The following is a 27,133-nucleotide window of genomic DNA, read 5'->3' on the forward strand; positions in this document are numbered from 1 at the left end:
CTGTCCCTGCAGCTCAATCCAGAGCCCTCCACCAGAGGGAAGCTGGGAATTGGGATAGCAGTGGGAGCTGAGAGTCCCAAGGCTACCCACAGCAGCAGCCATGGGAATCGAGGAGGCGAAGGTGTTTGCAGAGGCTCCCACCCAGGGCAGCACCTGGAGGTGTCAGCTAGAAGGAACAGAAGTTCCCCACGGTGACAAAAACCTCCAGAAACTCATCCCCCTCACACAACTGTTCCCATATCCCTAATTCCAGCACTACCTTCCAGTTTCATGACCCATTTATTCATGGCCCTTTTAACAGTGAAGAGCTTGACCAAGAGACCGAGGTTTGGGCACACAGCAAACCCAGGTAATCCCCCTTCCCTACTGGATGGGGCTTGGAGCAACCTGGGCTAGGGGAAGGTGTCCCTGCCCTTGCATGGTCTTTAAGGTCCCTTGCAAGCCACCCAAGCTGTGATTGCAGGATCCTCTCTGTGCCTCAGGAAAGCAGAGGGTAACTCACCCATCTGTTACTCACCTCCCCGGCCCCGCAGACCCGGCTGCCGTCTCCAGCAGGAAGGAGGCTGGAGGAAGATCCTCCCCAGGGAAGCTGGGCTCGGTGCACCCGTGTCCCAGGGAGCTGAGGCAGTGCTGGGGCCGCACAAGGTGCCTCTGGCAAGGGAGCAGAGGCAGCAGCTGGATGCACGGAGCGGGAAGGGAGCAGAAAGGCACAGCTCAGCCGGCAGAGGCCGGGCTCCGTCCCTGGGGCGCTGGAAACAATGGCAGAGACACCGCAGCAACAGCAAACACAGCCCTGCAGCACCCCTGCACACCTTCCCCGTGCCACAGAGCCCCCCAAAACTCCTCCTGCCCACACAAGAGCCTCCTGCAGCACCCCTGCACACCTTCCCCGTGCCACAGAGCTCCCCAAAACTCCTCCTGCCCCACAAGAGTCTCCTCAGTCCCCCCCAGGAGCTGCTCCTCCCGCTACGCTGCACGTGCTGAGAGAAGAGAGCCAGAGCTTTCCAATGAGACAGGTATTTATTTAGTTCAAGCACTAAGGATTTGTTCTCTTGTCGTTGTTGGTTCATATTATCAAACAGAGCTGAGGTACCAGTGACATTCCAACATGAAGAAAAGGAACCTTTTTTTTTCCCCTTACACAATTTCTTCAACTACTTTTATCAAGACAAAACGTGAGGCATGGAATAGCTGCATGATGGACTGTACAACGAGCAAGCCAGAGCAGGGAGGAGAAAAGAAACAGAGCCGAGACCTTCGCTCAGAAAATGGCACAAAAATCAGCATTAAGAACATCTGTTCCCATGGTTCCACTGGCCACACCCACAGAGTGAAAGAAAATGAAAATCTAAAACCTGACAGACGGATGGCGCAAAAAAACCCAAACCAAACCAAACCAAAAAATGAATATAAAGACCACATTGCTCCTGTGCTCACCTTGGAAGTGTGCTTTCTCTGGAGAGCTGGAGTGAGCCCTGTTAAGCAGCACAGGCTATCAGCAAGGACATGCACTGAACGTACCTGGCTGTGCTCCTGCAGCCCCCTGGCCGTGCTGAACACGGAGCTGTGGGAATGCTGCTCTCCAGACCTTTGTTTCCAGCGAGTTCTGGACAAACCTGCTCTCAGGTCTTCCAGGAAAAGCGTCCAGGCTGCTGGTCCATCACAGCCCGTATGGGCTAAGCCAGCTCCTTAAATCCAGTGCTTAAAGCTTGGGACTGTGGGAAGCAGAGGGGGCTGGTTCTATCAGAAGCAAGGAAAAAAAAAAGGATGTGCTTGTGGGGAACAGCCAAATGAGGACCAACAGAAGCTGCACGGAGAACCAAAGGAGAAAAAAGCAAACCAAAGCAAAGGAAGAAGCAGCAGGATGAAGCATTTCAGCACAGTTAAGAACAGTACAACAAAGGAAAAGCAGCCAGGTTTCCTTCCCCCAGAGAGTTTCTTTTAAATAAAGAATGATCCTTTGTCACATATCATTGATGTTTATTTCAAGACATGCCACGTCAAAAAAATTCGCCTTTAATATTGCATTAGAAAAGCACTTTTACATCTCGTTCTGCCTTTAAGTTATTGTTGTGCAGAGTTGCTAGAAACCCAGGGCAGGGCATGAGCCTGGCATTCACCTCAGGAATGAAGAATTCCAACTCTTTTATGCCCGCTTCCTGGGGAAAGTGGTGGTGAGGACGATTCCCTTCCTCTCCCCCAGGTGGTTATTTTAGATGGTAGAGAGAGGGGCAGAAGAGAACCAAGGAGGAGCCTGAATATTCCCTTGCAATTGTCCATTTAATCCACAATCGCAACACAGACTCGAGAATTCCTTCCTGCACTGTAACTTGGCCAGAGTCGCCCAGCAAACAATGTATTTACAATTGTGTTTATTAACTTACACAGCAACTTCACAATGACTAGTAAAGATTAAAAGGGTGCACTTCTAGTGTGTTTCATTCCGTGTTTCTCGGGTAGCTACATCTCGCAACATCAGCAAAGCTCTACACAGATTCCTCAGCCAAAGGAAAAACAACAAAATCAGCACTGGAAAGAGTAAAAAAAAATTCAAGCCGAGAAATAAATATCAAAGAAAAAAAAAAGGGTTAATTGTGAGCCTAATTCCATAGAAAACTAAATTACTAATCATTTAACCAAACTATACAGCTCTAGAGAACCAAACTAAACCAACTTGGAAGACTGAACATAAAAAAAAAAAAAAAAAAGAGCTAAAAAATAAAGGCATAAATCTGCATAATCAGAAGTTGGTTTCCATCCTACTCAAGTCCCTCCCTTTCCATCTAAGATGCCTCAACTAGGATTCTGTAGGATCAAAGTAAACACCCCTTCCCCACCGACACCTATGCCCACGCTTTGGAAAAGCGGGTGCCGTTCCCCCTCTGCTGGGGCAGCCAGCTGCTCTTCCCTCTTTCTCCCAAATTTCCAAGGTTTCAATCGGCTTTGGCAGGTTTTAGTGCCAGTCCTGATTTCAATATTTCCCCTAAAAAAAGCAAAGAAGCAAAATGCTTTCTCTCCCCAACAGCTGAACTGTTACGTTCCCATCTCTTGGGCAGTAATAATTCACTTCATTGGTGTTCTACTTAAAAAGGACTAAAAAAAAAAAAATGCTCTGAAAACTCATTTTGCACTCGAAACATTATTTCCCTGTTTCCTGCAAGTGTTTTGCTAATGCACATCCACCCTTTCCTTCCCCCCCAAATCCTCCAGAAGCCACTCATCCCAAAGAGCCCGTCCGTATTTCCCAGTAATGCTTCCTTGGAAACGTGTCCCTGCTGCCTCGGCGAGAATTCCCAGCTCCAGCAGCCAGCAGTGTCCAACCCCTGCTAAGGCCAGGCTGGGTCTGGACACCAGGCAGACTTGCAATTAAGAGCTTGGGGTTAATTTGTGTTTAATTATTATAAGCCTTCAACCCTCAGCATCTGCTGCCTCCCCCCGTGATTCTGCCTGCTGTCTACACATTCCCAGTTTCTGAGAGAAATTCCAATGGGTCAGATTTGCAAGCCTTCTTCTGCACATACATCTCATCTAGGTCCAATTCCAAACTTACTCAGTTGCCATCATTTCAAAGTGCAATATCATAACATATTAAAAAAGGAACAAATATTAAGAAATTGTACCTATTTTTTTGTTTGGATTTTCTTCTTCTCTTTTTTTTTTTTTTGGCTTTTGTTTTTTTTTAAAGTTATACCTAGAATACGGTGGAATATTTTGGCTTTTTTTTTTTCTTTTCTTATAAATAATGAAGACACTGACATTTTGTTGGTGTGTGTGTGTGTGTGTGTGTGGGGTGTGCTTGTGAAGCTAAAGATCATCTCCACGAGACAGCCAGCGATGATGAACTGCGATACGTTATTACGGAAAGGGGAAGGTTCAAGCCAATATTCACACTGCAGTCAATGAAGAGGACAGGGAGGGAAAGCAGTGATGTTCTGGAGAAAGGTGGAAGCCACACATGGTATTAGCAGGAACAGCCTCCTTCACTGACAGGCTGCTCTTGAGGCTTTTCCAGTTTTATGTCAATCACTGGAAGGAGGAAGTTAAGGCAAACAGATCTCCAATTCTGTTTCCCTACCAAGAGCGGGATTTTGAATGGCATTCTCAGCGCTTCCTGCTGAAATACTGGGAAAGATCAGCTCCAAAACCAAAGGTTTCTCCCCTGCCCCTCCTGCCCTGGCACTGGCACATGAAACTTGCAACAGAAACAATGTTAGACCCCAATGTTTGTCTCTAATATGCTCCTCCCAGCAATCCCACTGATCTCTTGCTGTGGGAATTCAAGATGCATGGATACACCAAAGGGTCTAATCATTGCTTCTGCAGAACCACTGAATGATTCAGGCTGGAAGAGCCTGCTGAGATCTCCAAGTCCACCTGCTCCCCCAGCACTGCCAAGGCCACCAGCATCTCATGTCCCCAAGTGCCACATCCACAGGGCTTTAAATCCCTCTGGGAATGGGGGCTCCATGACTTCCTGGGCACCACGGCACACCGTGCCACCCCAGCCCCCTTGCCAATCCTCAGTTAAACCTCTCTGCTGCCCCCAGCAGCCAGCACAGCCCTGCCACCAGCCTGAATTCCCCCTTCCAGGGACAGCTGATGTCCCACAAGGTCACTGCAGAGCTGGCTGCTCACAGCCTGCCTGTGATAAGCGACTCCCTCTGCAGCAGCGCTCGAATTCCCAGCGGATGCCCTCCAGCTACAGCCTCCCGGAGCCTTTCCCAGGAGGAGCTTTGAATGCTAATCCCCAGCTCAGAGCTGTTCACCACAAGTCTCCAGCGTTCCCCTTATCACAGAACACAGAGGCAAAGAGATCACACAGCTGGTACTTCCAACTTATTTCTTCAGGGGGTTGAAGCTGCTTTTTAAAGAGGTTTGGAGAAAATAAACATGGAAATGGGAACAGAAGACAGGCAATTCATCTCCAACGTTTGGTCCACTTGGCTGATTTAAAGCTTAAAGTGTGTTTAAGTTGGAGATCTTGACATGAGCCTTGCCAGCTTCATCTCAGAGCATGAATGGGTCAAGATCCTTGAACCCTGCATGTTTTGCAGAAGTGCCCCCGTTAATCCGAATGCAGCAGCCTGGGGGAGAGGATCCCATCCATCCCTGCTATCTGCAGGCTGCAGGAAGCCCAATTCCCAGTGCCCTAAATGCACTCCCATTTAGGGACTGCTGATCAAACTCCCTGCCACAGCCCCTGCCTGTACACTCTATGCCCCCTCATTAATAAAGATTGTTGCTCATTAACCTTTTGGGGACCTGCAAAACAAAATATTTCTGATCACTCAAGTCCCTACCACACAAAGCTTGTGCAGCTGCAATCCCCAGCTTCCTAAATCCTTATTTTCCCCACAAATCAGGTGCTCTGATGGAATTTCAGTGCCAGGTCCCACAGTCCCTGGGAGAACTCCTTCCTCCAAGGCACAATTTCTCCTCTATTTACCAGCTCCATGATCCCTGCTGCAAATAAAACCAGCAACCCTGGAAAAGCTGCTATTCCAAGCACAGGTCAGTGATTCCAGTGTAGCCATACTGCTTTTCAAGCCTTTTCCACCCCTCACGCCACCTGCTTTCCCTTGGCTGAGACTGATCCCATCAGTTGAGTCTGAGAGATGCTGCCTGGGCTCCCAGGCTGCCCTGGGAGGTTATGGGATCTCCATCCTTGGACATTTCCCAAGTTTCCCTGAGTGTGACCTGGAGAAACTGGCTCAGTTTGGGAGTCAGCCTTGCTTTGAGCAGGAGGATCAGAGAAGGGGCCTTCAGAGGTCCCTTCCAGGACAGCTTGGTTTTGGATTCTGTCAGTCAGGCCTGCAAGAGCCACAGGGGTTTTTGTTCAGACCTCTTTGCAGCTGTTTTCTCTCACTTTTCACACATTCAAACACCAAGCAAAGAATCCTTTTGGATCACCATTCCTCCCCTTGCTTCCCTCTCCACCCTCAGCCTTCCAACCCACCAATCCTCCTTCCTCAGCTCGCAGGTTACTTGCCCCTATTCCCCCTCTCTTTGGGATGTCCAGGAGCCGAGCGAGGGCTGCAGAGGATTTCCTGGTGCAGGGTAATGCCTGGCGCAGGCACAGAAAGGATACTGTCTTCTCTACTTTTGTCTTGTGTGCTTTCCATCCCGGGCAAGGCAGCTGCCACACGTCGGAAAAGCTGCAAAGAACCACACAGGGAACAGATGAAAACAACGGCTCCCCCCGGCTGAGGCAGTTCAAACAATGATTCAACACATCCCCCAGCACTATTTACACTGCTCAGCCCCAAAATCCTGACACCAAATATAACCTTTATTCCTAGAAAAGGGCAAAGCACAGCTCTTGTTAGTGGAGATCAGAGAGCTGCGTGCAGCAAACCTCCTGTACCTTCTCTGCAAATAGGATGGGTGGGAGCCAGCACTTCACCCCACACCTGCCATGGATGTCCACACACCCAACAGCCTCCCCAGGGCAGGTGGGAATTAGATTTTCACATCTCCCCAGAGGATTTCAGAGGAGCATGGACATGCTGATGAAGGCAACACACCACCCAGGAGCCTGTCACCACATCAGCCCAGCTGACACACATGGAAGAGTGTCAAAAAATGGGATGCATGGAAAGGATTTCTCCCAAGCCTCACCTATTTGTGCCTACCTAGGCTCCTATGGAATAGACAAAGGAACACAGCCAAACCTAATCCTCATCATCTGGTGTCCACTCCATGGTTTTCCTATGCCCACATTCAGGGCATAAAGCACAGAACAAAGGCATCCAAAGCCTCTCACTTGAACACCACCTCCAGTTCCCAGCAAGGTGTGAGCTCCCAACTCTCCTCATGGCTTTATTCCATTTGAAGGAGGCGAGATGGAACAGGACCGATTCCCTCTCCTGCACTTCCTACCTCTGCCCCTGAGGTTCAGACTGGTAATTCCCACCACACAGCTTCTCCTGGGCCCTCTGGGTGAGGACCCTGTAGACAATGCAGGAAAAGTGCCCGGGATCCAGCTGCCTGTCCCTGCTGCCAGGATGCTGTCCCTCCATCACGTGTTCCCAGTGGATCCCCGCATCCTGCGGGTCTGATGTCAGGCCCGGCGTGTTCCACTGCTGCACGCTGTCCTGCCTCTCCTCAAATGACACAAAGCTAAACCACTTATTCCCAGTGACCCACTTTCCACAGAAAACCCAGCCAAGGCACTGCCAGCCTGTTTACATCAGGGCTGTGGGTACCCGAGCAGCCCCGCGGGTCCCTGCCCAAGGGCTTTCCCCACTCGGGCTCCCAGTGTCCCAGTGATGCTCCCACCATCCTAAGGTGACTTTGCTGGCTTTACAGCCCCTTCCAAGGTCACCACGAGCAAGCCCCCAGGTCTGTCTGGGATCTTTCTTGGCAGGAATCTGGCACACACTGGAATCTGAGCCAAGGATGAGTCTGAGAAGTTGGGACTCGATGTAACTCCCTAATTTCAGCCAACAATTCCGAAGTAAAAAAGCTCAGTATGCCCCGCTCTGTGTTTCTGTGGACTTTTGCCATTAACCTGGACCTTCCAGCCTCCCTGAAAACCTCAGGGAAATCCTCATAGGCCAACCAGGAAGTAACAAAATTCCAGATGCTAAACTCTACTTAAACCGACAGCAGGAATGCCCACACAGAGGAAGGGTAAGGAGTCTTTAAAAAATCCTCTGCTGATGGAACCAACTGGAATTCCTGCATTTAAACTACACTGCTGACAGAAAGGCTATTTAAAATACAGTAATCCTTTCTTTACATTAAGACCAGGAATAAAATGATGCTTTTAGCAGTATTTCTCCCCTAAATTATCGGACTAAAAATAGGAATTTGGCAACTAAGAAAAATCAACTTTATTTCTTATTAACCTTCTGCTTATCAGCCCCAGCATATGTGAATAAATCCAATTAGGGAAACTTCCTGATGGTTGGAAAGCAGCCTTCCCACAGGGCCCTCTGAGCTTCCTGGTGCTGTCAGCCCCGAGCCAGTGTGTGTCTGTACACACATGTACATGTTTCAATGTTTGTGTGGGTATAAAAACACAAGTATTGATGAGCATCCAGGACTTTTTTTCCAAGGCAGGAGTTAAAGGCAGCAGCTGAAAGACTAAAAGCCACACAAACTCCCTTTCAGCGTTCAACTCTGCAATCTGCTTGCTGATAGAAACTCTGGAAAGAAGCCTCATCTCTCACCATCAGTTTCAAGTCATTTGCCAAACTGTGCCTTGCCTGCTACCCCAGCCAATAAATCCCAACAGATCAGGGTCACAAAGGACTGCAGGCATAAACTAGTTTTCAGCAATAGGGAAAGGACAGGAGGATCACTGTCCAGATGGAAAAGCCGGGCAAAAAACCTGCTCCCCAATGCAAGGCAAACAAAAATCTCTCCCTAATTCTCATTCTCTGCAACTCTGAGGGTAATTCTTGCCCATCAGATGGGTAAGAATCAGAAGACAGGAGAAAGAGCCCAGCTCTGTGAGAACAGGGTCACAGAGGGGCTGTGCTCAGAGAGCTGCTGCCGTGAGAAAGTTCTTCTGCCAAGGCCCACATTCATCGCTGGCTCTTCCAGGGCCAGCGTGGAGTGTGCCAGGTACTGCTGGAGGGAGCAATTCAAGGGAGAGCCCTCCCCTCTCTTTCTACAAGACAGCAAAATGAACCCTGACATATTCTGGGCATGAAATCCAGGGACTAACAATAAGATTCCCTGAAATACAGAGTGCCGAGACAGAGCAGGAATCGCAAAGTCTTTTAAAGCTTATTCAGGGCTGACAGAATGAATCAGAGACTACAGTTCTCTGCATTAAAAGGAGCAAGTTATCTACTTCTCTTCCCCAGCTTAAGGCTCCCCTGGCAATCAGTCTCTGCAGGATCCAAAAGCCAGTCTTTTCCCCTCTGCTGCATCAGTTTAACCCCACGATAACACTACCAATGCTTTTATTCCCTTATATCCACTCAGTTTTCCCTCAACACCCCCTGCCCAAAGCCAGAGGAGGAACAGTAAGTGTGAAGGACCTTGGGGACTGCAAACAGCTCTGCAGTCACAGATCCAACAGCAGCCAGCAGTGAGGTGCCATCCTCAGAGCTCTCCCCTTTCTTGACTCAGGGAATGGCAGGAAAAGCCTGGCAGCAGCACGGTCCCCTCTGCCTCTCTGCTGGGAGAAGATCCTGGCACTGGAATAGCTGCAGAAGCCCCTGGCACTGGAATAGCTGCTGTTGGAAGTACAGAGCATCTCACCTACTGGGGTCCCAGCACAAAGGCAGGCCCTCTGGGTCTGCAGCACAGCTGCAGGGAGCTGGAGGCAATGCCCTTCCCTCTTATCTCTTCCAGCAGAAAAGGATGAACCAGAAGCTAAAAGCAGCACCAAAGGACAAAAGTCCCCTGGATTGCCACTGAGGAGGAGCAGCTGGAAGAGTCACAGCCATTCCCTCCCCGAGCAGGACAAGAAATTCAGCTGTTTCTGGATGAAAATTCTGTAGGAAGATTAACTGAGACAGTGATTGTTCTGCAGGATCAGAATATATTGTGCAGAGAAGTTATCGGTTATGGGAAGGTCAGATTTGCATTCAGCTTATTAAGGATTTCACACAGGTTATGGGAAGGGGATCCATTCTGCAGTTGTACTTTCCCATTTCACTGGGAGAGAATTTATTGCTAAGTTATAAAATAAATTCACACCATTTAGCAGAGAAGCTGCAAGGAAACAGGGAGCTGTCTAAGTGGTGGTATTAAAGGTCTTATCCTTTGATAATTGCTTAAACAACTACTTATTAAACTAATAAAAAATGAGTTACAAATATTCTAGAATAGAGAATAGCTTTGAAATCCTTGAGAATCCCAGTCCTTACCTGCAACACACAGATCAACACTTGTAAGAAAAATCCATTTTTAATTATTTTTGAATATCTATTCATGTCTGTGCACACCATCAAATCCTCAGGGTTCCAGCTGGCCCTGAAAGCCACAACTCCCTCACAGGCTTGGCTACAGAACCTCTGGAAATGTGGCAGGGCACAGAAACTCCCTGAAGGAAAGAGGGAGTGTAGAGCTCCTTCATCATCATCATCATCATCATCATCATCATCACTCCTCTCAGTGAGGCAACTGCTCTCAGTGCACACCCCCAGGTCTAAGCACTCATTAAGGATTGCAGGACAGAATCCAATCCTTAATTAGTAGGCAGCTTCTGTTGTGTCAGGATAATTGGGGGACCCTGGAAGCCAACACGTCCATGGTGGGTGATGCAGTGAAACAGCTCTGAGTTAACACTGCTATAATTATCCCATTATATAGGGAATCATTTTGCTACTTAGAGGCAAAGTCAAGGGACATTTTAATAACAGACTCTTTAGTCCTGTCTAGAACATGAAGTAGTTTATAATCCTATTTTATTACTCCTGGTAGCCTTCTGCACAGAAACCATTTGTGTAACTACATATATAAGATATACGTGGAATGGCATCCACACACACAGAATCCCTGATGGTTTGGGTGGGAAGGGACCTTAAAGATCACCCAGTGCCACCCCTGCCATGGGCAGGGACACCTCCCACTGTCCCAGGCTGCTCTAAGCCCTGTCCAGCCTGGCCTTGGGCACTGCCAGGGATCCAGGGGCAGCCACAGCTGCTCTGGGCACACTGTGCCAGGGCCTGCCCACCCTCACAGGGAACAATTCCTTCCCAATACCAAATTTAAATCTACTCTGTCAATGTGAAGCCATTCCCTGTGTCCTGTCCCTGCAGCCCTTGTCCCCAGTCCCTCTGCAGCTCTCCTGGAGCCCCTTCAGGCCCTGCAAGGGCTCTGAGTTCTCCCTGGAGCTTCTCCTCTCCAGGTGAGCCCCCCAGCTCTCCCAGCCTGGCTCCAGCCCTGGGGCAGCTCTGGGGCCTCCTCTGGGCTCTCTCCAGCAGCTCCAGGTCCTTCTCTTCCTGGGGGACAGGGAGCTGAGCACAGCATTCCACACTGGTGTGTTTGCTCTGTGGAGACACCCATGGATTTATGCCTTCTCCAGGTCTCACTCTAAAGAGCCACAGCTCATCTCAGGACATAAACCCTCGTTTTTCTGCAGCCCCATCAGTTCAAAAGATCTTTCACTGCTTTCCCCAATTCAAAAGCAATTCATCATCTTCTAGAAATAAATAGCTCTGGTTGTACAGAAGCATTTGCTGGCACTTCCAGTGCCTTCCAACAGAGTGGGAACAGCAGTTGCTCTGTCTCCCTGTGCACTGGAAGCATTTTAAGCCATCATGCTCCTCCTTCCCTGGTTTGTTTCATTCACTGAAACAGAACACAAAGAGTCCTCAGACCTGTGCTTCCCCAGCTTTGTGTCTCACTCTCAGTCCAAACAGCAAATCTGGATTATCAAAAGCCCAGGAAGGTGTGATTCTGTACTCACAAAGCTTCTTCCATAACTCCCCTGTTATTTAAGGGAAAGGAAGTCCCAAATCATGTGATGCAAGGCCAGAGATCCTGCAGAACCTCAGCCAACAATTCAGCTCTGAGGTGTTGCCAGCTGTGTGTGGACTACAATTCCCACTGGCCCCCTGTGCCAAAGCTTCCCAAGATCCAGGGACGTGCTCCTCCCACAAGGAGGCTGTGTTACCGGCAGCCACTCACCTGTTTTACATTGTATCCTGCTTTTGCACTAGTTTCAATGAACATTACATTCAACTCTTTGGCTTTCCTTTCTCCTTCCTCAATGGACACTTGTCTGGGGAAGAAAACACAGAGTTAGGGGAGGAAAAACACCTCATAAAACCCAAACCTGAACAAATACCTTAATAATTAAGATTTATTACACTTTTAAAAAAGCCTTTAACTGCTTTATCTGAAAGCACCTAAAGGGGTTTTTTTTCCTGCATGGAATGTACAGCTGCTGGCAGGTATCACCACTTCACTTCCATGGCACACCCAAGCAGAACTCAGCATTCCAGCAGAAAAGCCAAGTGTTCACCCCCAAATCCCTGCCCAGGAAGCTATGCTTTTATGTCTGAATAATTAGCAATCGCAGTCCCAAAATAATCATCAAAACCAAGCTATTTTCACAAAGGTCCAAGTGTAACCACCTCATTTGGGAGGGATTTTGTCCCGTTTTTCCCTAGATATGTGTTCCACCCATTAAGCAGGACATTATTAAGAACAAATATTTGTAACCAGTTTTTTCATTCACTAGTGTGGACTGTAGTGAACAATCCCTTCTCTCCTGACATCTGTACAAGCTGGTGATGGTTTTTCAGCCCTGTGATGGAAATCTGCCTTAGCCAAAAGAAAGAGGATTTAAAATTGAGATTTCTCTAGTCACAGCCATCTCCAGAAAAACAAATACATTACAATATACTCCTTAAAATAGGAGCAAACAGCAGCAGAGTAAGAAAAGCAGGATTTGAAAGCTGGATGATTGGCCCATACCTCTTATCTGCTAGATCTGTTTTATTTCCCACCAGCATGATGATGACATCGCTGCCCCGTTCCGTTCTGACGTCGTCGATCCACTTTGTGGTTTGCTGGAAGGAGTTTACATCTATCAGAGAACAGTGGAGAGGGTTATCACTGCAGCTGTCCCTCACAGCTCACCAGGAAACACATCTGCACTTGGAAAGAAAAGCTTCATTTTCTGTGGAGTCGGCGGAGGAGGGTGATGAAGAATCAGCGAGTGGAACCCTCAATCTCCCCCACTAAAGGACACGGAAGCTCTGGCATTGATTTCACATGGGCAAGTGCCTCTTTACAGGTGGGCTCAAAGCCCCAGAGGGAACTGAGTCCATCTAGAATTTGGTTTTGACAGCACCTAAAATGAAAAATCTTATCACTGCGTTCCTTATTTTTTAGTTCAACATGAAGTATTTTCTGTCGGGAGCGGGGATTAATTTTTGCACTGTACCCTGCTCATGGCTTGTGCACCTACAGAGGTTCCTACAGTTCTCAAAAATCCTCAATCCCAGCCTTGCATTTTGTACACTTGAATCAATTTCTATTTTCTCTAGGGAATCCCAGGGTTATACAACACAGCAGCAACTCCCGTGGCACTGAACACTTGCCTTCAAAACAATTCCTAAATCTTTGCATAAAACCAGAAGCAGAAATTTAACCTCTTCACAGGCACTTCATGCTACACCCTTAAAAGCTGCAAGGTAAGAATTCCAGACTCTGTGGTGCTTGAATGGTTGCATCCCACAGGGAAAAAGGAGTTGGAGGGAAGCTGCCACAGAGCTCAGCATTTGCCAGTTAGTGACACAAAGAGCATCTGAGCAGCCAAAGTAGTTTCAGTACTTAAGAAGGGGGGGCCTCTGCAGCAGTTCTTGAAAAGTATTGATTTTTTTTTAATGGTTTCTACTGCAAAGTAATATATTGCATGCTAGACAGCCAAGGCTTGATCACTTGCCAGTGTCTTAATTCCCTTTACTGCTTGGCAATATTGAATTTGCTGGGTCAGGAGAAAATTCAGAGTTCACAGCTAACCTGCAATTTTAGCTCAGAGGAAAGTGCCATTTTTAACAATTAGAGCTTTTCTAGGTAAAGCCCCTATTCCTGGCTGCAATCTTCTAGTATTTATAAATCAAAGGACAAGAACTTATGCATTTGTGCAGAATTAGGCCATTGTTCTCAGTCAATTCTGGTTTAGAACTGATACTGTCTGAAGGTTTAGCTCCCCTAAAACAGAATTTCTGCTCTTTGTCAGTGCAGGAACTGGTAAGTTAAGGGGGGTCTGGACTGAGGGGAGGGACAGAAGGAGCAGGGCTGAAGAAGCACTAATATTTTAGTTGACAAAAATGTACATACCTTAGTAAGGAATGAAAGAGCAATTGTTAAAGGGTAAGAGCTTAGTAGTAAGTTTTGCATCTTGCAGCATGTAAGAGTGGCTGATTCCAAGGAAAATGTGATGTTAATGCCTTCTCCCCGCCAGCCCGTGCCCAGATTTCATTGGAGGGGGGAGGGTGAATGAGGTGGAGCAAGCTACAAAAGTCTCCAGTTTGAGAATTCAGATACCCATGGACACGAAGACCAAAAGTCACAGGTGATGTTATGACCAAAAGGCAGATGGAGGAGTGCAACGAGAGCAGGCAGGACTGGGGGACTGAAGAAAATGGGGTAGGGAAGGGTTAAAATGGCCTCTGTGAGACAGTTTGTACATTACAACAGCAGCAACCACGGGGCTTGTGTAAAACAAGCAGAGAAACCACGGTTTTGTCATGCCAGGATGAAGCCCAAGCAGATGACGTGAGAGGACATGCAAAGCTAAGCTAGAGGATGAAAAGGGCAGAGTATTAGAAATGCAGAATTCCCCCCACTCACTTGTGATATCATAAACAACAACTGCAACAGTGGAGTCACGAATGTAGCTAGGAATCAAGCTCCTGAACCGCTCTTGACCTGCTGTGTCCCATAATTGCAACCGTACCTAACAAAATCAGTCAAACAAGCAAGAAAAATAAGACAAAAGGTCAAAGCCAGTGCAAAATACCTACTTGTGATATCGTAAACTACTACAGCAGCAGCAGAGTCACGGATGTAACTGGGAATGAGGCTACGGAAACGTTCCTGACCCGCAGTATCCCACAGCTGCAACCTGATCTGTGGGCGGGAGAAAATTAAAAAAGCCAAACTGCCACTAAAAATAAAAGAGTAAAGAAATGTTTCACTTTTTGGGGTTTTTTTTCCAAAAAATAGCTAAATAAAAAGGAGAAACTCATGCAGGAGGTGCCTGGGGACTGGGAGCAGCAGGACACTGTCTCCCTACAGCAATCTCTCCCAAGGGGTAAGAGCAGCCAAACTGGGGGGGTGCAGCTTCCCAAAAAATGCTTCCCTTCCAAAAGGGGGGCAGTGGAATGGCTCAGCTTCCAAACAGAGAGCACCAACAAGAAAGCTACAGCTGAAGTGATGGAATCAGCATCCCTGGAAGTGCTCAGAAGTGTGTGGATGTGGCACTTGGGGACGTGGGTTAGTGGTGGCCTTGGCAGTGCTGGGGATGCTTGGACTTGATCTTGGAGGGCTTTTCCAGCCTCAGTGGTTCTGTGAAATGTTCACCTGCACTTCTTCCTACAGGAGAAATCATGCTCTGCTCTCCCTCCTCAGGACTCACACAGGCAACCTCCAGCAGCATGAAGGATGGTTGCTGGTGGAAAAGCTACTCATGTCAGTTTTTTGAGGATAAAATGCTTGTTGTAACTCTAAACCGCAAAATAACACTCACAGACAGGCTGAATGGCTCTTACCAGCAAGGTTCTGGAAGAAAAGGCAAGGCACACTAAAAGCAACATGTATGGCAAGGTGTGCAAGAGCCAGTTGGGCCATGGAAAGCACATGTCATCCCTCAAGCCCTTTCCATGCAATCCCATTTACTGGGGGTTTATCCAATCCCATTTATCGGGACTTCATCCGGTACCACAAGCTTCTGCAGCACTGCAGTTTTGTTTCTGCAAATAGCTCAACTGAGGCTGAATTTCTTAATTAAGAATCTGAGCTCATTTTAAACCACAGCTTTGCTTGCACACAGGAGTGATTTCACTTGATGAGTTAAAACTGCACCAAGCAAGGAAACGAGTCTCATTTGTGCACTCATCAGAGGCCACCTTCTTTTTAAACGAGGAGCACTAAGAATGTGGAGCCAGCTATTAACTGGCCACATCTGGCAATCTGTATTTTATTTACCTTTCTGTCTTGTGGCATCAAAAGCTGAAGGGGTTAAGCATGGTTCCCCTTTCTCCAGACTCCCACCATCATTCACCCCTCAAATTATCTCTTTCTTCACAGAGGATGACACCAAATTTCCCATCCCCACTGCTGTGTCTCCACAGCACTTGTCAGCCTGGAAGCAGCTGGGAGATGAAGGCTCAGCCTGTGCTTCCCAGTGATCTCAGAAGTGTGGGCTGCACAAAACCAGATGCTGGTCCTCATTCCTACTGTTCACAGAGAAAAGCAACAAAATCTTACTCACTGTTCGATCCTCCAAGTACATGGTTTTCGATAAGAAGTCAATGCCAATTGTTGCCTGTAAAGAGATGAGAAAACCAAGAGCTCTTAAAAAAAAAAAAAAGTCAGAACACCTGAAGTGATTTTCAGGGGAGCAGCAGAAGCTGCAAGAAAAACAGGATTGGTTTCTTGTTTTTAAGATATAGCTTGATTCAATAAGCAATTTGTTTAATATATCCATGACCAGAACAACTCCTTAAAGCACAAAAGGTTTTAAGCTTGACTTGAGGCATATTGGCAGCTTAATCCACACATTTATTTGGGTAGCAGCAGAGATTTTTAAGCATGTGACAAATTGGTGTCCCCCAGCTCAGCCAGGATATGGTGGGCACACTATCTTCTTCCCAAGTGCCAAATATTTCCATGGATCTTCACTCTTCCAGGCAGATCAAGGCAGGCGCCCCCACTGAAGCTTGGTTCATCTTAAAGCAGCAAAGCTGCACCCAAACTTCACAGCAACAGTGGGAGCTTCCTGGAGAACATCTTAACGGCAGTGGGAAGCCATTCCCTGTGTCCTTTCTCTCCATGCCTTGTCCCCAGTCCCTCTCCAGCTCTCCTGGAGCCCCTTTAGGCCCTGAGGTCTCCCTGGAGCCTTCTTCTCTCCCAGCCTGTCCTAGCACAACAGGGAAGCAGCATTATCAAGGAGAGGATTCCAGCATGCTCAATACACCAGGACTTTTACTAAAACAGATCTTCCACGATATGTGGGGCCACAGCACAAAGGAAATCATTCCCAGCATGTCCATGGAGGAAGGGAATGACTCCTGGCAAAATAAACACCTCCAATCACATGGTTTTATTCCAGGTGTTTGGGTTTCTGACACAGCACAGCAAGCTCTTACTGACAAGACAGAGGGACACAGCTGAATTCCTCTCATCCAGCAGCGAGCAGAAGGAATCCGATGCACAGCACGGATTTTTCTAAATGGCAGCTTTCTATTTTTAACAGCTGAACATAAAAACCCCATGTTCAAATGATAGGTTTCAGAAAAACAGGCATTCAAAATGTGCCAGAAACATCCAGAACAAGCAGATCATCCCTGAACTCATCCCCTGCTCCAGTTACCCGTGATCAGGTGCATTAACACTGAGGTCTCAGGGGTCTCTAGACAATCCTGGGCATCCAAAAACGTCTGGTTTGGGTTGACACCAACAGGCAGTGTGATTTTGGCCAAATTCCTGGAGCTTTTGTGACTGATTCCTTCTTCTAGCTACAGCACCCACTAGGAGGTATGGCCCCACCTCAGGCACACCTCCAGGAAAACCAAGGGGTTTGGATGAATGGCTCTGACTCAAGTCCATTAACACCAAACTGGGCAGGCAGCACTGATGCCTAAATGCAAGTTGTCTTAGCAGCCCTTGGGACTCCTCACTGTTGTAAGTGCCACTCACTGATTTTGCAATCATTTCACGTATTACACCAGAGCACCCTTCCACGGTGACACCCCTAAAGCACACAGGCTGAAACCTCCTCAAGAAGAACTGGGACACAAACTCAGTAAGGAAAAGGAGCACTCCTAAAAGAAAAATACTGGGGAGGGGATGAAATCCCAGCTTAAATAAAAGAACTGCCTTCAATGTCCATGTAATTACAGTGGGAGGAATGTGGGAGGAAGCAGTGATGTGTGCTCCAGCCCTCTCACACTATGGAAACGTGGCTCTTCCCACAGCTCAGGGAGAACTTCCCATCCCGTTTTTCCTAGCAGCAGCAAGGAGGAATTACTGAAGGAGGCAGGAGGGAAATCTCTCAGTTCAATGAGATCCTTGGCTAGACACTGAGGAACAGGAGAATCACGTTTTCCTTTTTTTTTTTTTTCTGTTACCTCCTCCTCCCAGCCCCCTAAAAAAACCTTCCCAGGCACCAGGGAACAGATTTTTCTCAGTTTCGTGTATCCAGAACATCACCAACTGTAACCAAGTCATGAAACATGTTCTGCTTGGAGGAGACACACTTCAGGAAACTGAAATACTTTTATATCTCACCACATTTTGAGCTCATGCTAAATTCTGGGAGTGGGCAACACTGCAAATTAGCAACACTGCTAATTTGTAAAATTGTTTTCTAAGCATCTTAAATTTGTTTAAATATATTTTGTATTATTTTCTAGCTTGTGTCAACTTGTTTAAAAGACCTGGGTACCTGCTATGTTATCCACACACAGGGATTAGATTTGTGATGGTCTGATAGAAAATGGTGGGGGAAAAAAAACCAACCCTGGCAGATTTAACTGCTATTCCCTGGCTGTGCCTTGGGTATTCCTTTAGAACATTCCACAGCTCATCCTGCTGCAAGCAGCAGGCAAACTCCTGGAGCAGAATCCAACTCAGAAGTGCCACCCTGGCTGGTGACAAAAATTAAGATTTTACAATTGGCAATTCCATGGTCAGCGTCCCAGCTTGTCTGGAATGACTTTTCCTGCAATGGAAGACACGGCAGCAGAGGAGTCTTACACGAGACAAAAATATGGATTCACTTACCTGGTAGGTGTTGTCAAAGCTGTCATACATGAACCTGGTGATCAAGGAAGTCTTCCCCACTAAAAGAAGAGAAAAAAACATGGATTCAAGGGACAATTTCAGAGCAAGGTTTAAGCAAGTGATTTAAAAATGGTTTACTATGTCCAACAGATCCATCATGCGCACTTAAACTTCCTGCAAGGACAAGAGCAGCTATTTGACTTTACAACTGTAAAGCCACTTTTTTTCTTTTTTTCCCCCTGTATCATTCCAAATAATCAGATTTACTCTTAAATATTTGTGACCTGAGATGAACATTAATTTCATTGCTCTGTTTTCTACCAAATCATTCAGTAATTTTAGTTGCACTGAATGACCTTAACAGCCTCCATAACTAATTATTAGCAACAAAAAGCTCTTCTCACTCATAAAACATGAGATTTACTCACTTTCAGACCCCATCATCCTCACAACACTTATTTTCTACTCCTCTTAAGACAAACACCACAGCAGAGCTGGGCCAAAGCCTAACTCATATTTTAAAGGTTTTTTCTTTCTCCTACACCTTCACCTGGAGGGATCAGCAAGATCCCCAGGAACTGAAACATCTCCAGCCGCCTCATTTTGATGTGTATAAATCCTCTTAATTGTAGGCCAGTTATTTAGGAAGTAACTCAGGGCTGCATCACCTCCCAGAGTTTTTTCCAACCTCCCTGCAGCTGGAATTTGCCATCTCCCAGAGGCAGAGGAGAGGAGCTGTGTGACTTGTGCTGGACACCAAACACTGCATGTGCAGGTAAAAGGTAAGACAGAGTGCTCAAGGCAGAGCTTGTGTTCTCCAAGCAATATTGCAAGGATTTCAGTTCTTTGCCAGGGTGGACATCCAGTGAACACAGGGATTTAAGGCAAGATTAAGGTTCCTTCCAACCCAAACCATTCTGTGATTTCTGGGGCGAGTTTTGGGGGGGTTTTGTTTGCTTGTTTTAGATCTTAACGTAAGTGTCACCAAAATCTCCAGTATCCCAATTAAGCAGCATTTTCATCTTCAGTTAACTCTGAAAAAGGGCTAAACAAACAGGAACCCAGCAGACAGCCTCAGAGAGATGAGATTTTCCCAAGTCAAAATCTGAATTCCCATGTGAATCTCTAACATATTCTGCTCTGGAGGCAGAATCATGTTTCCCAGCAAGTTAAAAAGCTGCCTTCACAAAGGTAGAGCAAATACTCCCTGCACTGAGTAGGTTTTCAGAAGCAGCACATCCCAGATGGGAGCGATTCCTGAGTCCCTCACTCAGATGTGTCCCATGGATGTGCTGAACAGGGGAGGAGGGATTCATTCCAGGAGACACAGACAAGCAACCCCAATCCCCTCCTGCTGCAGCACAGGCTGAATCCCAGGAACTGATTTGCAGCATCACAAACAAGCTGGTTTTCCTCACGTGGCCACTGATGCAAAGAGCCACATTTAACTCCTCACGGGCCCAGTCTCACCCAGGAAATTATTTGCTTTGGCAACTCACAGCCCCTGAAGGACAATGAGGTGTTCCAGAAAATTCTTCCCTTCTGAGTGACAGGTCTTGGATGGGATCTGTCCACAAAGCATAAAAATATAAAAATATTCTGTTTATTCCTGGAGCCTCCCTACCCTACCTTCACTGATTTCACTAAAAGAGGGGGAAAATAAGGTACTGCTTGGGCTTGTTTATATTTAAATATCTGCTTCAACCAACATTTGGAGAGAGCATCCTAATGGACTGAGTTCCAAGACATTTCTTCTCTCAGCAGACCCAGGTTTATGTAGACAGGCAGCAGATCAAGATGGCATTAACACCAACTGCTCACAGTTTTAATTCCATGAACACTGAGGCATTGCCATGCCTCCTTTTAAAAAAACCCAAACTGACTCCTTTTAGAAATCCTGGCAGGAATGAAAGCCCACAGATCCCACTGTATCTCTCATTTCTGCTCTGCCTTGCTGGCTGTATGTTCCTCAAATTCCCAGAAGGCAATAATTTGGGAGTGACTGCAAGCAAGGGAGAGGACAGATCCAGAATTCAAATTCTTCTTGGAAAATGCCAAAATGACCTCAGGAGGCAAATGAAGCCCAGCAGGGAGAAGCAGAACAAGGTAATACACAGAGACAAGAACAACCAGCTGCTTAAAATCCAGATGGGAAACAACTGGATAAGTAATCCAGGGGTCAGAGCCCAAGGAACAGATAAGACACTCAAGACCTCAGCTTTGCTTCATTAAGATGTTGGTTTGGGTTTTTTTTAATCTAGTGAGTTAATTCAATCTCTTGGGGAAATTTCCACACACAAGTACGTCCAGGGCAGCATTAGTCAGCAATGCAATAAATATCCTGTAGGGCAAAATATTCCTGGTATGCTGCTGGAACAAGCCCAAGGAAAAGGTCAATATCACATCCTCAGAGGGACAGAGGTGGGGGAGGAAATGCTGGCAATGGGGATTGCTTTGACTGGACACACTGACAGCTACAGGAAGCGAGGGGAAATCTCAAACAATTCAGGAGCTGAGAAAGAACTTTTTGGCAAAAATCCAGGCAGCCTGCAGAGTTCACAGCAAGCAGCGGAGAGGTGAGGGGCACAAGTGACTTGCTGCTCAGGGAAACTTGTCTCCAGCCACTTTTCCCTCTGTAGATTAAGATCTAACAGCCAAAAGCTGAGTCCAAGCACAATCCAAGCAGGAAGGGCACAGAACTGGGAAATTGAGGCAATTGAATTTCAAAATGACTTATTCAGCTGGGCAGTGGATTCTCCTCCCTTCCTTGGCATGCAGAGTTGTCAATGTCATTTCACTCTAGGAATTTACATCCAAGGCATCTTTTGAAGAGGAGGGAAGCCAAGTAAATAAGTGATTAACCAAAGAAGTCATTTGTTTCAACACCAAGCCTGACATTCTGGACATATTTCTGTCATTAAGAGGCTGAACAACGGCTTCACCAGATGAGTTCTTGACTCCTTCCAGCCTTCCATTCAACAAAATCCACATCAAACATCTCCCAGTCACACAATTGTGCCTCACACACCACTCCTTGAGTGATTGCTGTGATTATAAATTCCTAGAAGGTTTTGGGCTGGAAGGGACCTTGAACACCAGCTCATCCCAGCCCCTTGCCATGACAGGGACACCTGCCACTGTCCCAGGCCGCTCCAAGCTCCATCCAGCCTGGCCTTGGGCACTGCCAGGGATCCAGGGGCAGCCACAGCTGCTCTGGGCACCTGTGCCAGGGAACAATTCTTAATTCCCAATATCCCATCCAGCCCTGCCCTCTGGCAGTGGGAGCCATTCCCTGGCTCCTGTCCCTGCATGCCTTGTCCCCAGTCCCTCTGCAGCTCTCCTGGAGCCCCTTCAGGCCCTCTAAGGGCTCTGAGCTCTCCCTGGAGCCTTCTTCTCTCCAGGTGAGCACCCCCAGCTCTGCCAGCCTGGCTCCAGCCCTCAGAGCACCTTCTATCATCTAAATAGCAATGCTCACTTCTGAAGGGATCCAGCTCCAACGGGAAGTTTTAAGCTCGGATCTGACTTGCTCAGATGGTTTTATTCAGCTGGATCAGCTCTGGAGGAATCTGGACCTGGTGGCTCCCATCATGAGCTGGCTGCTCACCCCATCCCCACGAATTCTGCAAGGCTGCAGTGTTCCCATATGTTCTGGGACAAGAAGAAGCTGGCTGTTCTGATATACAAAATTAGGAAACTCCTAAAAGGAAAGGTTTGATCACTGGTTCAGCACAGAAACCAGCAGATGCCCCAACACCCTCCTGAATCAGCACCTGGACCGTGGCAGCAAACAGCCAAGTGCCCAAAGATGACTGAGGGGAAGTTGTGAAGATCCCATCACTGGAATTGCCACGAAGCAGGAGGGGTTGAATTCCAAGCCTTGAGCTCCTGGAGTGCCCCTGATCGATGCCCTTTGTCTGGGAGCCGGCAGCCACTGCCTGGCAGGGATCTCACAGAGAACTCAGCTGCAGGATGGAATCAATACGCTGATCTCGTGCTTCCAGCCACTGTGATCCCACAGCAGCCCTGGAGACATTCCAAGGTCACTCCATCTGATTCTTGCAGGCTGCCTTTGTCCTGCTCCTGGGGAGAGCCGTGTGCCCAGCAGCAGCCGCAGAGTGCCACTGATTCACGGTGCCTCTGGGGAGGAGGGCCCAGGCCCCTGAGGTAACACAAATCACCTCCCTGCCAGCACCAGCACAGCATTACAAAGTTCTTTGTTGCCAGAGTCTGCAAAGGGCTCAGGCACCAGCCAGGAGTGACCTGCAAGGAAAAGCAATTGGGATGGTGCCACTTGGACTGTGTGCATCACACGCAGACTGACATGCCCCTCTCATTTTCTCATACTCAGATTCACAACTTCTCCAAGGATTCTTCTGGAGAAGCCACATTTAAATTGCTGACTTCATCCTAGTGGTTGTTTAGAACTTTCAAAGCATCAGCAATCAGGAAAAAAAACCTCAAGAATTATCTTGAAAGCAAAATAACTTTAAAAGTAATCAACATGTCCAGACTGTTCAACTGGAAAGCTGCCCTTGGCCTCTCCCAGCTCTCAGGAGCAGCCTTGGCCAAGAGATCCAACCTGCTGAAAGCCAGAGGTAAAGGGAGGAAGATGAGGAAAGCCTTCTCCTCACTGTGTAATCCCAAAATTTCACTTGCCCTTTACATGACTCCTTTCAGATCTGATTGAAGGATAAACCCCAGTGACACTATAACTTTCATAGCTAAGCTCACCTCAAAATCTTCACTGGAATTATTTTGCTGTGAAAAAAAAAAAACCACCCATGGCACCAAAAGGAAAAGCATTGCTAAGAACAATATACTGAATTATGAATGCCTCAAAACCATTTTTAGATTTGTGTTTAAAAAGAAGCCCCAAAAGGAAGATGCACAGAGTTGACTTCTACTGATCTGTATGAGCCAGTAAAAATATTTTAGGTACGTCATTCCCAGCAGTGGAAACAGAAATGCTGTATTAAAGTGATTAAAGCAGCTTCTTTAAAAAAATATAAAAACACCCCCCACATCCTCCCTCTGCTGTTTGCTGTCAAACTATGGAAATTTCACCTGGTTCCCTCAAAGCAAGAAACCAAACTCATTCATTATCCAAAGGCACTGGCAGAGCCAGCCGACTGCATTCATCCAAGGAACTCTCAGGCAGGTGAAATTTGTCTCAGTCACAGTGAGGAACCTGGAGGATGGAATCCAGCCTAGTCCCAGGGAGCAGAGGCAAAAGCCACACTTGAGGAGGTCTCATCTCCTTGCTCTAATTAAAGGATTTTTTACCCTGATTTTTTTTCCCAATTGATTCCACTCCTGCTCTATTGTCAAACCTATTTTATTCTGCCATTTCTTTCCTGATGGGAGATGACATCAGACCAAAGGACCACCTGAGCCAATTCCTTACAGATTTAAGTCCTCAATATTTTTTTTGAAAGATCAAGAAAAACTAAAATTAGTAGAAAGCCTGCAAAATATAAACCTTCTTGAAATCCACGCATGGACCCCTCTAAGTAGTACCAACAAAATGGTTCAAACAGCTTCTTTTAAGATAATTTATTCTCAGCCTAGTAAAGATCTAGGTTATAAATTATACACTGTGGAGATGTGTTTCATTATTTAAGATTCTGTTTAGGATATTAATGTAGAACATCCAGAGAGTTACAGGGAAACAAGACCCAAAAAAAGTGGAACAATTTAGGCTTGCTGTATATTGCTTTTTGAATTCAAGATATGCTCCATCATTTTCTACCTTAAATATATTTCATTTCATTCCTCCCAGAGAACAACTCACCTTGATTTTGGCTGATTCTGGGTTTGATACTCATTGCAAGAGGAACAAACAATGCCTGGAGCTGGTGGCAGAGATCAAACACGGAGATCAGGCAAGGGACATGAAAGCGGGGACAGTGAATGCGCCGGCTCAGAGGGCACAGGGAGCACCCCCTGAGCACAAAGCCCCCTCAAATTCCAGCAGCTCCAGCCCTTCTCTTTTATCAGCAGCAAATTTGATTGTCTGACAAAGGACATTTGCAGCTGCATTGCCTCCCACAGAAGCACAGGCCAGTGAGGAGCCTGCACACAACGTGCTGGTGCCAAATATTGGTGCTCAGGTATTTCTTTGGCAGTTCAGGACATGTTTTGTAGTATCCACAAGGATACTTCTAAAGTGCAAGGAAATTAATCATAGAACCATTTTGGTTGGGAAAGCCCTCCAAGCTCATGGAGTCTAACCACTTCTCCAGCACTGCCAAGAACATCAGCAACCCATGGCCCCAAGTGCTGCATCCCCAGGGCTTTAAATCCCTCCAGCAATGGGGATCCAGCAGCTCTCACAGGGCTATAAAACAACACCCACATGGCAAACCTCAGCCCCAAAATAAGTCAAAGCCCTCCAAGAACCTACACACAGGCTGCAGAACCTGCTCTGAGCCTCCTGCAATGAAAAACAGCCACAAGGATGCTGCTGGCAGCAGCTTGTCCATGACTGCAGGGGAAAGGAGGACAGGCAGCAGCAGAGCAACCACCTCCAAAAGGGGTTTTTGGCAGTTTATTTCTGGAGGTTTTATGGCATCCTACCTCGAAAAGGAACTCTAGAAAGGCAGACACAATCAATAACAATGTCAAACAACTGCAGCTGGCCTTTTTAGACCAATGAATCCCTGCCAATCCTGCATTTCTTTTCAGGTCACCACCACAACATAGCCTGTATTTTGCCTTTTAATTAAAAGCACTATTGAAAACTGTTTCATATAGTCCTGGATCAATTACTTTGGCTTCAGGGATTGCTGGCAGCCTGGAGCTCTCAATTTGAGAATGGCTGGCCTGTACCCACAGAGCAAAGGAGAAAACACACAGAAATCCAGGGACTGGCAGTGGAGCATTCCCATATCCAGTTCCATTCCCAGAGCAGCCTGTTCAGCCTTGCTGAGCTCCAGGGAAAGGTGGACTTGGCCTTTCCCTATTTTCCCTTTCCATCTCTTAGCCAGCACTTGACAGAGCCATAAGAAGTAACTTCTCACAGCCATCACCACAGTTTTTCAAAGAGTTATAAGTAAAAGTTCTTTGTAGAAGAAACAATCACAATTCAAAGCTCTACAGAAACCAACCAGAGAACAAGAGAGACTTCTAGAAGCTCAAGGTAATCCTGAAGCATTTGGATGCCCTGGAAGTGCCCAAGGCCAGGCTGGACAGGGCTTGGAGCAACCTGGGATAGTGGAAAGTGCCCCTGCCATGGCACTGGATCATCTTTAAGGTCTCTATCAACCCAAACCATTCCAGCATTCTGTGATTCATGGGAGTGTTGAGCCTCTTAAAATTAAATTATTAAAACTCAGGTTTTAATCCCTTCCAGATGATCACTAATAGCACTGTCCCAGTGCTTCACACAGAATGGGGATGGATTTAATGAGATCCAACATGTGGTCAATGAACCAGAGGAATAACACTGGTTATAATACATAATATAATATATAATAAATACAATATATAATAAATTGGCCTCTTTCCTCTGCCCTCTGTACACAGCCCTGAGTATTTTAAAGTACTGAGAGATCCTGAACAAAAAGTTGATTATTTGCTCATTGTAAATTCAATTCCCCTAGTCCTTACAAAGATTCTATCTGGACTGGAGTTTTCAAGGCAAGATGAGAGAGCTTTATGAGAGCTGAAGGTGGAGAGATGAGTTTTGCTCATTTAAAGAAGTAAAAAAAAAAAGCACAGCCAGAATGTTGCTGCTGCTGAGGAAATTTCCATTTTCCTTTCACCCTGTGACAATCAGGTGCCTTGAACTTCGCTCTGCTCTTTGTGATGGGAGAATTTCTGAGCAAAACCTTTTAAAGCCTTACCATCCCAGCAACTTCCTAAAGGAGGAAGTGTGACATCAGCCTCCAGCTCCCCAGCCAGCCCTCAGCACCGGTAAAAAAAGCTGCACTTAGCAAACTGGAACAGACCCTAAGCCAGGGATAGGAGCCTAAATGGATGGTGGGAAGTGCACATGAATATTTATGAGTGTCTGGTGCAGAGCAGCAGGAAGGGAAGCATGGAGTGCAGTGAACTGGCTTGATGTAACAGGGAATAACAAGGAATGACACCTACCCAGCAGATGAACACACAGAAAGCTGTTCTGGGAATGGCTGGGATCATCTGCAGCTTGGTCCCATGTGCTGCAAGAATGGGGATACAAAGGAGGGAGCCAGGCCCTTTGCACAGGAGCACCATTTTAAACTCTAAGGATGTGAAAAAAGCTGCCTCATCCTGCATTTCTCATGCTTTTTCTTCCCAACACAGAGGGTATAACTTGATTTTCCTAAGAGTTACACCAAAAAATACCTGCTCCATTCGTTACAGGCCCAGGAAAATAGGGAAGTGCAGCTCCTCAAGGCTCAGGGAAATGTCCCCAAACAGCAGCAGAGCTGTTTGTCACTCAGGAGAGTGACACTGAGACTCAGCCCTTCTCCCTGGCCACCACCAAAGGCTCATTTGTAATGGCTTCTGAAAGAAATTCATAATACTCATTTCAAGCCAGGCCAAAAATGAAGTTTCACACACATTTGGGATCGTGTTTAAAGACCTGCCCTTGCTACTGAGAAGCAAATAGGAAACAGAATTTTGTTGCCACCCAGTTGTCATCAGAGCAAAGGGGTTTTAGTTCCAGTCAATCTCTCTGGGCAATAATCCATGGAAACAAGAGTTTTCATGCCTGCCCCTTCCT

At 46.9% G+C, this 27,133-nt stretch overlaps 1 protein-coding gene across 2 annotated transcripts in view; it reads right to left on the reverse strand.

The window, feature by feature from the left end:
* Positions 1–1,001: 1,001 nt before the first annotated feature.
* The window catches only part of RAB6A (RAB6A, member RAS oncogene family), a 42,161-nt gene continuing 16,029 nt past the window's right edge, over positions 1,002–27,133 (reverse strand). The window contains exons 2-8 of one of the 2 annotated variants that reach the window (XM_030944184.1): positions 18,424–18,482; positions 15,911–15,964; positions 14,269–14,374; positions 12,385–12,496; positions 11,593–11,686; positions 6,089–6,155; positions 1,002–4,026 (exon numbers count right to left, since the gene is read on the reverse strand). In XM_030944184.1, coding sequence (XP_030800044.1) covers positions 3,962–4,026; positions 6,089–6,155; positions 11,593–11,686; positions 12,385–12,496; positions 14,269–14,374; positions 15,911–15,964; positions 18,424–18,482 — 557 coding nt within the window. In that variant the 3' untranslated portion in view covers positions 1,002–3,961. Of the gene's footprint in view, positions 4,027–6,088; positions 6,156–11,592; positions 11,687–12,384; positions 12,497–14,268; positions 14,375–14,441; positions 14,548–15,910; positions 15,965–18,423; positions 18,483–27,133 lie in introns of both variants that reach the window. The other variant, XM_030944174.1, reaches the window with a different exon arrangement.

Source organism: Camarhynchus parvulus, chromosome 1, assembly GCF_901933205.1.
Source record: "Camarhynchus parvulus chromosome 1, STF_HiC, whole genome shotgun sequence".
In the NCBI taxonomy this organism is placed as follows: Eukaryota; Metazoa; Chordata; class Aves; order Passeriformes; family Thraupidae; genus Camarhynchus; species Camarhynchus parvulus.